The sequence below is a fragment of the Montipora foliosa genome, chromosome 9 (genome assembly GCF_036669935.1).
Source record: "Montipora foliosa isolate CH-2021 chromosome 9, ASM3666993v2, whole genome shotgun sequence".
Lineage (NCBI taxonomy): Eukaryota > Metazoa > Cnidaria > Anthozoa > Scleractinia > Acroporidae > Montipora > Montipora foliosa.
The window spans coordinates 25,728,699-25,741,155 of NC_090877.1; the positions used below are offsets into that span (position 1 = coordinate 25,728,699).

Consider the following 12,457-nt stretch of genomic DNA (forward strand, 5'->3'; position numbering starts at 1 on the left):
TAGAGCCATCGTCAACATGTGTGAACTTAGCATAAAGCACGTGGTATCACCCAAGGCACCAATGCGCGCGTTCTGATTGGCGCGGTCTCGTGCACCGTTGTGACGTTTATTCCCGAGGGATTGATCGTTTGTTCGCCGCCTTATGGTAGCGGCTTCGTTTGAAGTAGCTCTGCAACCTTTACCGCACTTGAAAACACTTAGAACCCAAATGCAGAGTGCTTTCGAGCCCTGCGTAGCTTTTCTCGCGCAAGAAACTCTTCAAGACCAATACATACACGTCAAGATCGTCGATCCTGTGGCATTCAATCGTTCAGTTTTTTTTAGTGATCATAGACTAGGCACATTTGAGCAGTTCAGCGGAGCGTCGCAAGTGATATATGTATTTGAATATTTGCTTTGAGGGCTCACCGCGGCTTTCGTTTGATCTCTGCGAGCCATTCTCTTGGTAAAGATCCGACGGAACAACAGAATAACAGCCTGTTAGCTCATCTCGGCTGAATGTGGTCCGCAGTTCTTGGCGATTCCTAGCCATGGAGTTGGAGCAAACGCTTCCTAAAGGCTCTCGAAAGGGTTATTATGGTTTCAAAGAATCACAACAGAAATCTACCACACGTGAAACATTACAAGCTGGATCAGCGACCCAATGCCCCACAAGCATACGACCCCCTCCAACTGGCGAAGATTCTAAGGACTCAGATCGATCGAAGGGAAATTTGCCATCGTCTTTGAAGCAAGAATCGTTCCTTGCGAGTCCTCGAATGACACCGAGAAGGGTTTCGAAAAAGGAATCGATCACGGTGCGCGGTCATTCTGGACTGGAATCAGACGAAGAGAAAATCGCACCGTTGGGTTTTGAGCCAGAAGGTAGCGTAGCTTCTTCTCCACAGTGCGAGCGATGGCCGACCAGCTTAAGTAATATGCTTATGGATTGCCAAGGGTTCAGCTCTTTCTATCAATTTCTACGACAGGAAAATAGTGAAATTATTTTGGATTTCTGGCGAGCGTCCGAAAGTTTTAAGCGAATGGCGCCCACCTCACCAGAAATGAGAACTACCGCTAAAGCGATTTTCCAGAAGTTTATTTGCGCCGGGAGTTATGATGTTTTGGAAATCAGCGATTCGACTAAAGGCAAAATAGCGCAGCACGTCAATGATCATCCTGTCGATTGTGAACTTTTTGAGGAAGCTTTATCAGAAATCATGGCTGATTTGAAAAATAATCATTTCCCGAGGTTCATGAACTCAACCCTGTACAAGGAGTGTGTTCAGAGCGGCGTTGAAAGTCCCAGAGATATTTGTGACAGGTTTTCTCAACAGACGGCAAGATTTCATGCTGGATATCTGCCGACTCTGCCGGAGGAAAAGGTCTTAGGATTTGAAGAGATTGAGGACGATGGTGGTGATCGGTTTGAATTTGAACATCGTAACAAAAGTGTGAAAGGATTGTCTCATTGTGGCAAAAAATCGGGTTCGGATGAACACAATGCAAGGTGAGTGATTCGTTCAGTCTCTGCCAAAACAAACCGCTTTTTATTGTGAGCATAGCCGGGCGATGTCTTGTGATTTTTTGGCGGATTTGTACACTTGAAATATCTCATCGAGTCTTCTGACAGTTGTAGAGTGCAGTTATCAGCGACAATTTATATTCAGTGTTTTTCAAATACGATTGGTAGATGTTAAGCGATGTTATTGCAATTTACTTTGTGTTGTTTCGAGACGATAATCAGCACGACTTTGTAGTTAATGAAAGCGTGAAGTCGATTGATTTATTTTGGTTGCTTCGTAAGAGATTAGAGCTACTTTCTCAAGGATTACTTATTAGACACAGATATTGCTTCTCTTGTCTCGAGCATTTGATTCATTTAATTTTTTAAAGGTTAAGTTTATATTGGTGAGTTTGCCAACTCGGCGGAGAATGTTTGCAAAATGCGAGTCTACTGTACCGTTTAATTGAGATTATTGATGATTTCCAAGGAATGCTGATCCTTTGTTTGGAACTTTAACCAACTCGATTGCATGTGCAGTTATTTGCAGCAAGGCCTTTCATCCATGTTTTTTCCGTTCGAGATATTTCTAATTGCAATTCTCGAGCTTTCAAACAGTGGCTGTGATCTTGTTTGTCTGACCTCCAGATGAAATTAGAATAGGTGAAGCGACATGTGTAAGTGCCATTCTCCTTCACACTAAACGTTGTTGTTTTTGTTCTCGAAATGAACACCATTCATCTATGTGGCTTAAGATGTTCTGCGCTGTGTAAAATTCATAAGTGGTCGAGCAAAGAACTGGAATGAAATTGTACGTAAGATTACTATTTTGTGGCATTTAAAGATGACGTTTTTAATTTCGGAGATTCTGTGGTTACATACCGGCAAAAGATGGAAAATGCGTTAAATCTATCATTTTTTCCAGCAAAATAAAATCACCATGTAGAAAAATGATTCTTCGCTCTGTAGTTCGGAGTCGAATATTGCTTTATTTCGGGTGTAGTGTTCATCAGCTTATCCCGGTAAACAAGTTGGTTGTATGTTGTTATTGTGTAGTTTGGTCAGAAGTACTTGTAATTTGGAGAGGGTGTGAATTCCTCAGCCACTGCTTCCAGTCGGGGGCTTGACACTCGAGAAGAAGTATCGGGTTAATGAAAATGATCGGTAGAGCTGATTGCATTTTCTCGTGCATTGCTCCTGTTGTCGTTTTCAAATGGTTTTCCTGTTAATCCCACGGTTGATTGGTTTCTTTAATGCTGAATTCTTGCATCAGAACAAAAAAACATGACAAACAGACATTACCAAGTGGAAAGTTGTGGAATTTATGACCGAAAGAATCTGTTATAACGTGCATTAACATTCTGTTCTTTGATAACTTCCCGAGCAAAACGGCAGAAAAATTCCCTTTAGAAATTAGTGTGGTGCATTTGTGTTTCGTAACTTCGAATGGGCTACAAAGGAGAGAATATTGCTACTGGTTTTGCTCAATTGAATTAGCTTTTTGTGGGCAAAGACTGCTTGTTTGTTCAAGAGAGGGTTTTGCTTCTTGTTGAAAATGCTGTTGAAATTGTTTTCAAAGCCTTGTGTTTTTTAACCCTTGAGAAAGTTGTTTCTTTGAATGGGATTCAGCCAAGCATGACCTTGCATCTTAAGAAGAATGTTTTGGTTCCTTTGGGGTCAACAAGCCATGAATGTTCTTACTTGTTCCGCTTGATTGTTTTGGATAATTTTTGCATGGTTGACTTTTAGTGGATCTACTAGACCTATTCTTTAAGACACTTTCTCTAAGAAGTGGTCTCTTGAAGCTAGACAATTTGCTTGTAGACTTCTCATGGTGCAACAACTTCTTTCTAGACCCCTGCTGCTATCAGAGATCAGAATTTTATCCTCAAAGGGAAAATAATAGTTTTGTCACTTTTGATTAAGGGTATGCTTGTAAGTAATGGAGAATTTTGATCTTTCATTGGATTTATGATCCGATCCTATTTCAAGTCCAGGAAGTGTGTAGAATTTCTCCCTTCTGGAATTTAAATCAGAGAAAGCACATGTTTAAACACTTAAACTGTTATTGCATACTTCAAGAATGATCGGGATGCAAATTGCAGTCATTAACAGGGTTTTCTGGGTTTGCAATTGCTGTGTGTTGGAGCGTGATATCTGTAATTAACTAGAGCCAGTGGATGTATTCTTAAAATAATTCATTTAGATCTTACTTGGTCCAAGTGGATAATAGCTCTTACCAGTTTCTGAACTCAACCTCACACTCCAATTTAAAATAAATTTCACTTCAGCTATAAGAAAGGGGGGAAGAAAGCATCACATTGTATCCCAATAGTAATAGTATGAATGATAGGGCGATGTTAAAGTACTTGGGTAGCTTTTTGGGGATATATTAATGAGATATGTTGAGCATTGTCATGTGGATGTCACTACTGCGCTTAGTTCATTTGCAAGTACATTTCTTGACTTAAAAACTTGTGTGCATCTGATGGAATTTTGGTTTCAGTGATTGGTATGGGTAACTGAAGATGACTTACATGTACCAACATCGAAGGAACTAAAAATAAGTTAACACTAAAATAGACATTTTCCCCTAAATATTAACAAACAATATAATGCAATATTTATCTTCGGATTGTCTGCGGAATCTTTTCTAAGGCCAGGCTTATAATATTGGATGGCTGCCAAGTTGGGAATGTTGTGTTTTTTTTTTTACAAAATACTGTATAAATAGGTAACTAAGATTTCTGTGGTGTAGAAGATTATGGTTTGAGTACTGGCAATATACATACATCTCTCCTTTGAAATGTAAAACTAATGAATGAAACATTAAATTAACTCCTTAGATGTCTACTACACTGCCAAGTTCCGATAAAGCAGCTCCTTTCTGCATATCATTACCCTACGGCTCCTGTGGGTTCCAGGATAGAATCGGAGAACCAAAGTCTATCAAGTGATGCTATGACAGAAGATACGCTCTCAGTGACAGATAGTGCCTTAACAGAGTAAGTTAGAACCCAGATGGGTGCTTTGTTAGTTTACTCACTTATATCATCTGTATTTATGTTAAGGCTAGAGAAGGGCAGATAGATGAGTGTCAGGAAAACCAAAGCTTTATTGCAACAAATCCTTTGACCCTTTTTTTATCTACTCAACATCCACCGTGGGTAGGAGAGGCTTTTTCTGCATGATTTGAGCACTCGACTCAAGTGGACTGTTGTTGAATCAACCTAAAAAAGTGACATACACCAAGGGTACTCAACATTTTCTCCCAAGAGGCATGACTTTATGGTAACCAGGCTTCTCTGTGACAACCTACATGTGAAACATTTGGGAATCAATTTTACTTTTAATCTTTTGGTTTAGTATTAAGTTTGGGTATCACTTTTGTATTCTGTAGCTTATTATAACACTTTAGTATTGTAGAAAGCCAAGAATGGTAAAATTGGGGTATTGTTGGTTTGCTTTTGTGTTTGTGTGTTCATTGTTAAAAGGGAATTTAACTGTTGTTGTTATTGCAGTGATACATCATCCAGGTGCAGCGGGGGAAGACACAAATGTTCATCCCGTAAAAAGTCTGCTGGTTATAATCATTTGCCATTTGTTCCCGTGAGTAACATATCTGTCTAAGTGTTTTTTTCTGGCATGAATAAGATGATGATGCAAGGCTATAATGTGGCTGATATTTCCTCACAGGAGGCAAAAGGCTAATAAGTGGATTTAGTGGGAACTTGGGATCGAGATGCAATTATTCATTTCATTTCCAGTGATTTTAAGCTTTCATTCTCGCACACGTCTTAAAAGTACAACTTACTATGACCAAAAAAATCATTTTTCTTTTTCTTTGGATTTCAAACTTTTTAAACTAAACACTAAGTGTGAAGGCTTGATTTCAAAAAGAGACCTGTTTATTTTAAGTGGAATTTTCCTATTTAATGGTTCACCATTACTAACTTAAAAATCTTGAAAGAGCTGGATCAAGGAGAAAATGACGACAAAGACTCACTAGTTTAAGAAGGCAATGTGTGTGTACTCAGCTGAATTAATATGCAGCATAGGAGTTTCTTGCGATCAGAATGTTAAACTCTTGAGAGTAAATTACATTGCTTTTCCCTAGATTCAACCCTCTAAAGCCCAATCAGTCAGTTTTTGAACGCGAGTAAAATCCAAAAGTTACACTTAAAGCTCAAAATTTTGCCAGTCAGGGATCACACTTTCAAACTCTGAAGAAAATTAGGAAGATTTTTGATCATAGTAGCACTTAAATATTAAAAATTCACAGGCTGGGGGAAAGAAGAAGAACTGGAATAGAGTCAAGTTAATTAATTATCTTCATGTTTTTTCAGCGTACACAGCGTGTTCCAAAAGAGGCCAGACATCCTTTGGCAAGTAATCCACCAGAATTTGCTAGGGTTCTCACAGAGAAACTACAGAGAGTTATACTAGAGCGAGAACTTCAGGAAAGGGAAGCTCGCAACCTTTCTTCTCATTTTGAGGTGTGCAACATTGTTGATTTAAGAGAGAGTCATATAGTTATAGTTTATTTACCCACAAGGAACTTAAAAGATGTAACTCGTTGAAACGCTCTCGTTCCAAGCACGATACACCACAGAGGACAGACCACCACACCAGGAACTCCATGCCCTACTCTTTGTGAATAGTGTGTGGGTTCTTTTGCGAACCACAGGATTGTGAACATTGAAGGGTTGTGAGACTAGGCCTATAGTTTATCGTCCTTATCTGAGAAGACTTGAGAATCTAATCATTTGAAGATGTCACTACGAAGGCAATACTTTCTCCTCAGTTATTTAAAGACGCTGAGTGTTGTCAAACTCACAACCTGCTGCATGGCAGCCTGGTGCTCAACCAACTGAGCCACTGGTGCGGGGATAAAACATCACATGCGTGTACTTTAAACCCAATAAAACACCCCTAATTAGACTTTAAAAAACAAACAGCAGTGTTTTATCAGGTTTAAGAACACTAGACATAGCAGAGTGGTTCTAGACCCAATAAAACACATGCTGCAAATCTTCTGTACAGCTTCGAAAACATTCCACAGAAAGAGCGCCCCTCAAGAGACTAATTTTTTTTCATAAAGAAGAGTACATAATAGTCTGAGTCTCTGCATAAATGTGTTAGTTATTGTGCAGGAACTTAAAAATTAGACCCACCAAATTAGTGTTACCCATTTCTATTTGTAATAATAACAATAATAATAGTTCAGATATGCAGCATTACACAAAAGAATTTATTTTTTATAGATGCCTAAGAAATCAATTCTTCAGCAAGCCATTGAAGCTTCAAATAAAAAAGTTCCTCTCAGCACCATGGCAATGTCTGTTGTTCCTGAAGCTGTAACATCTTACAAGGATCAGTACGAAAATGTCAGTGGTGGGGTGGAGGGCTGTGTTCCAAGCACATTTACAGCACAAGAAGCTTCAGATACATACACTCAACCGAACATGCCACAGCAATCGCAAAAGTTAAAACCATCAGTTCCAGAGACTTTGCAAGTCCCTGTTGAAGTGCAAAAAAATGAGTCTGTGCAGGAAAGTAATGTATGGGAGACACACCCTGGACGAAGGGATGATAACATTCCTTTCCTACCTGTCAATCATCATCGCATAATGCAGTGGATGGAGGAAGGTGAACAAGCTCAGCAAGGCTCGCCGAGGGAGTCAAAGCATCATCGTCATCATTCACTGTCAACAAGAAATACCTCAAAGAGCAGTAAGCAATCAACAGCTAGTTCGGTTAGGCAGACTGACAAGAGTTCTCGCCATTTACCCAGTCAGCCAATTGCATCAGATCCTTTAATGCCCCCTCTTCCAGTGCCACATCCATCTTCTGTTTTGGAGGGAGCCAAACAGAGATTACAGATTGAAGTTAAAGGGGCTGAGAGACGGAGCAAGCACCATCCGAAGCAGAGGTAACAACTCCTGCCTGTTTTTGCATTAGATAATCTCAGGAGACACATTTGTAGTTTTGCAGCTGTAGGTTTGCCAAGTGAAGTCATTGCCATTGACTCCTTGGAATGAGACTTAATAGATTTTACTCTGTCTGATGCCAGAGGATTTTACTTGTCAGTGGGGGTGGTTCAGCTGTTGATGGGCTCATTAATAGGACACTGTCATGTGATGATATGCGCAGTATTTCTCACACCCAGAGATTTCAACAGACTTTTGACTCTTTGCTTTTTCTGTTTAAGTCTGGACTAAAGATGGTTTCTGAAAAGCAATTTAAAATTCATCCATGATGATCCATGATTTGGAGTCCAATAAATAAAAGCAAACTCAAATTTCATGCTATGTTCGTTCACTGTTAGCTGAAATCCGTTAAGAGTGACCGGAAACACTGTCGGCTGCACAAGCGCTCACAAAGTAAATTCTTTTTTCTCTGTGATATACCAAACATATTATCAAGGTTAACATGCCGTTTCAAAGCTGAAAGAGAGAGTATTTATTTCCAAGAGACGACTTTGAAGTCGAAAGACAGTAATTAGAGAACAAATTCAGCTGTGTTTTACTTACTGGCTTGTGGTGTAGAATGTCATGGTTTAGATTGAATATTAGAGCTATACAATGTAATTACAGGGCTAAGTTGGCAAGTATTTGCGACCAGAATACTTTGTCTCCAACCAGTTCAGTAAGCTGGAGAAGTGACAAGCTAAACAATATTTAAAAAGCAAACAAACCGAATTATTTATTTGCAGCAGGCAAGGGTTTACAGTATATTAATGGCCTAATGACGTATTAAAAACATACCTTGGTGAATGTTACTGTTTAAAGTTTTCATGATTTTCTTCTCAGGCCTTCAGTTGCTGGAAAGGATGTGGAAACATCATCACACAGAGGAAAGAATAGTGCATCATCTGCTTGCTCGACAATGGAGTCCTCAGGTTATGGACATTCATCTCATATCCCCCATGAGAGGGCACCCTCTATGGCAGGGTCCATGATGTCATCTGTGTCTCATTGTGATGCTGCCAGTAAAGATAGTGGTTTCACTGGTTCTGACAAAAAAAGCAAGGATAAAGATGAAATTATAATAACATACTTTTTGTGGGGAGAGCCAATTCCATATAGGACAACACTTCCTGGAAGATGTGTTACACTGGGACACTTCAAGACTTTGTTACCTCCAAGAAAGGGAAGTTATAGGTGAGGTTCATTCCTTTTATTACTCACAGATTTTTGCTGTTGGTGTGATGGGTTTTATTCCAAAGTTGTTTGTACTCAGTCTGAGTGTTCTCAGTTGTCAAACTTTTTACTGATTAGCTCGGAGAACATGTCCCTTTGTCATAGCTTGTGAACATTCTATTGTGATTAATCTAATTTTTAGTATATTTGGCCTTCATAAAGTTGATGTCAATCAAGGTTAAAACTGACCCTATGTTTGGTAACAAGTTGTTTTCTTCCAAAGTGTGGATTGAAATAATGTCATTGGATTTGCATATTGTCAATTATGAAGATCCATTGTCTCTGTTATCTACATGTACCTCTACCTGCAACTTTAGGAGATCTTGGTCATGCATTTTTCAATATCTACTATTTTGAAAAATATTGAATTTAGTTGTATACTGTTACTCACGAAAGTTTCCCATTTAAGCTTCTGCCACAAACCTTGTGTGCCATATCTTCACTGAAATTACACCCTGTGTTGAAATACACATTGTAGGTGTACCATTTTCATCAAGCTGTGCTGTAAATGTGAATTTCCACGTAATGTCATAAGTACCTTGTTTTAAATGAGCTAAGGATCGAGTAAAAATGTTGACAATGAATTATTGCACTCTAACTACCTTTTGCAAGTGCCACTGTAGGCAATATTTTTTTTATTTTGAAGCTGTGCTAACAAGCACTTGATGCCTATTGAAGTTTGTTCATTTGCTCTTAAATCATAGACTCACTTATGTACATAGCGGGTTTTACTGTTCAGGTCCCAGTAGGTCAAAGGTCAGATAACTGTATCCAGGGGATACCGTATGTCAGTATTCACAGTATAAAATATACTTCATGTTAAACGTTGGACGAGATTTTCTCACACATCTTTTAACTAGATGTGCTTAGTTAGAGTGAGCCTATTCACAGTTACGACGGCAAATACTGAAATCTCTTCAGAGATTGAAACTGACGGACAGTCACTGTCACTTATCCACCGGCCTTTAATGAAGCATCTGTGGCCCAATTTTTAAGATGATTTACTCAAGGTTGTGATATTTGGTTAAAGCAGTAGTAATAAATTGTCGTAAACGTTCTTTTCTTTGGATAATCTTTCTGGTGACTTTTTGTCTGCTCTTCTTGAAAATGAGAACATGCTCATTACCTTAACCATTCACATCTAAAACGCCCTAGGACCCACCCACCCACCCCCCCCCCCCCCCGGCCAAACCCCTTGACGAGTAAAATCGTCTGGCGTTAGTTAAAATCTATTAAGCGTCACTCTAAGGGGTAAATGGGTTGAAAAGCTGAAATGAACGAAAACACTGGAAAATTATACTATTATTGGTAATTGTTCTAACTCAAGGCCATCTTCGCATTTTCTTTTTCCAGATTTTATTTTAAGAGATCAACTGAAGACAGAGACTGTGAAGTTGTGTACGAAGAAGTGAAAGATGACAGTGTTGTTTTGCCGACCTTCGATGGAAAAGTAGTGGGAAAAGTCGAAAGGGCAGACTCTTGAATTGACCAAATATTTATCATTTTTAAAGAGAAATTGTACTTTTAATACTGAATGTTTTATATTCAGAAATGATTTTTAAATATTATAAAGAATACAGGGTACAAATTACCCTTTGGAGTGCCAGAGAATTGGCGTTAGGTTTGTACATAGACTATAATATATTTGTAAATGCTACGTTAATGTTGTATAATTTTATGGTTACCAAGATTAAAATATTATTTTCCATAAACAGTGCTTGTCTCCATCTTACGCCAGTGTCAAACCGCAGTGTATTTTCCTAGGATCTCCTTCCAGTTCTATCGCGCAGTGTTGTCTAAGGTCGAAGACTTGTGCCTTTCCTTAAGACCCCAAAGCCTTTCATTACAAAATCTGCTGACTGCATCGATTTGATATTTGACAACTATTCACCAAAGTGGAGCTTGAACTCTCTGGGACTGGTAGGCTTGAAACTCGTTCCATCTTCTTTACAGGATCTGTTGAAAATCCCTAAACTGTCGCATTGCTCTTCGACTAAACGAGTATGGGAGGCAGTGTGACCCAGTCGGTATTCTTAAAAGTTGTTGTTGAATGTTCGGTTCTGTTATAACTGTTTCATTGGCTCTGAAAACCCCCTATGGTGAGTGGTCAATTAAGTATGTATTGTATATTGTAGTAAAAAATCTTTCGTTGAAACAGTTGACACTCTCTTGGTCAAAGTATAGAGCCAGCTAAATCAAAACAAATCATCAAACTCCTGTAATAAAAAAAAAAACAAGTCATTCAAAGGTTCCCTCCCGGTGAGTGCCATCTCGATGACCACTTCTTATGACAAGGGCAGCTGTATGTTTGGCGGCTCCATGCTAACTTTCTTACCAGGTAATACCTGTCGATATCTTACACGGTCTTTGACAAAAACTTCTCTTGGTAACCAGTAGGGGCCCATTTTTCGGAAGTCCCGCAAACATGTCAGGTCCGAAAGCGATTTGTGAAAGTGCGATCCACTTGTTTTCGATTGTTTGAACAACCGACCTTTTAAGACCTTTTAACATTTTCTCAAGAAAACAAACAGCAAAGTATAGGGAACTATAGTATCCGAAAGGTTTAGGGCGGCTGCAGGAACAATCATGAGGATGGCCATGGGCTATATTTAACAATTATTCCATGAGCGCGGGTTGGATTACACTTGCCCCAAGTCGTCTTTTTGGACAAACCCACAAAAACGGACTTTGAGAAAGTCTAGAGTTGGATGAGATGGTAAATAGCCAAAGAGGCTAAGCACTTGAGCGGGAGATCAAGTTTCCAGGAAAATGACGCCAAATTATATGACGGTTTCTGATTGGAGATTATTGCTGCACACCCCCAGACACACCGCCGACCTAAAATCTGGTCGGTAGAATATGGCGCGCTGCAAGTGAGAAAAGTCCGTTTTCCGCCACTGGACTCCCACAAAGACGGACTTTGAGAAAGTCTAGCGTTGGATATGAGATGGTAAATAGCCAAAGAGGCGCGTAGCGCCTAGTTGGCTATAACCAGTCTCATATCCAACAAGCGCGAATGGAACAATTGTCTTATTACATTCCTTAAACCCCAAAATCTTGGAAGTACGAAATATGAGGCGAAAAAACGGAGAAAATCCCAGCGAAATCCATAAAAGCTTGACAAAGATGCGATGTTGTGTAGTAGGTTCATCAAAAAGACATTTCGGAATTGATCCAAACTTTCCGCAAAAACGTTTTTTCGCTTTATTCAGAGAGAAATTTCGCTTTCCGGCGATAATATTTTTAGTTTAGCAACGCTTAGCGCTATCATTTACCATATAAGGTCAAACTAAGGTGTATGAGCTGATAACTGAGATTGAGTAAACCACTCAGAGAGGTTGAAAATGTAATAATAGATTCTTATGATTATTCAGGACTTCCAAGTTGTTCCCAGTTCCCAATCCTCCTAAGAAACTATTTGCTGGGAAGACTTGTTCAAAATCTGGATAACTTCATCGGTGAGTTGATAAGCCACCATCCAATGTTTTCCACGTTGAAAGCTGTGAAAGGTTTTCGCATACTCTTTATTGTGTTTAGTTAACAAAAAAAGCAAAGCTTAAGTTAACAAAGTCTTAGTTAACAATAATGCAAAGTTTTTTTCGTATCACAGTTTAATATATGATTCATTTCATACATCATTTCGTTCAAGTTAACACTTTTCTACTTTTGTACTTTTTTCAAGTGAAGTGAGCTATTTTCAGTCATTTTCATCAGTGACTCTGGCAGTTCCGTATCGTTTATTTCACCGCCTGCTGTATAATCAATAAACGTG

General features: G+C 39.1%; 1 protein-coding gene across 1 annotated transcript; it reads left to right on the forward strand.

Moving 5' to 3' along the window:
- Window positions 1-183: 183 nt before the first annotated feature.
- Window positions 184-10,394, forward strand: LOC137970474 (axin-1-like). The gene is made up of 7 exons (XM_068816988.1): window positions 184-1,489; window positions 4,330-4,488; window positions 5,005-5,092; window positions 5,830-5,979; window positions 6,748-7,415; window positions 8,296-8,646; window positions 10,039-10,394. The coding sequence occupies exons 1-7, from the start codon at window positions 531-533 to the stop codon at window positions 10,166-10,168; spliced, it is 2,505 nt and encodes an 834-aa protein (XP_068673089.1). The 5' UTR covers window positions 184-530; the 3' UTR covers window positions 10,169-10,394.
- Window positions 10,395-12,457: the final 2,063 nt, after the last annotated feature.

What these genes read in the sequence shown, in the direction of transcription:
- LOC137970474 (XM_068816988.1), top strand. Translation starts at nt 531, where the DNA reads ATGGAGTTGGAGCAAACGCTTCCTAAAGGCTCTCGAAAGGGTTATTAT. An exon ending in ACCTTTCTTCTCATTTTGAG is followed by an intron (nt 5,980 to 6,747) that starts GTGTGCAACATT and finishes TATTTTTTATAG; the next exon opens with ATGCCTAAGAAATCAATTCT. An exon ending in CCAAGAAAGGGAAGTTATAG is followed by an intron (nt 8,647 to 10,038) that starts GTGAGGTTCATT and finishes TTCTTTTTCCAG; the next exon opens with ATTTTATTTTAAGAGATCAA.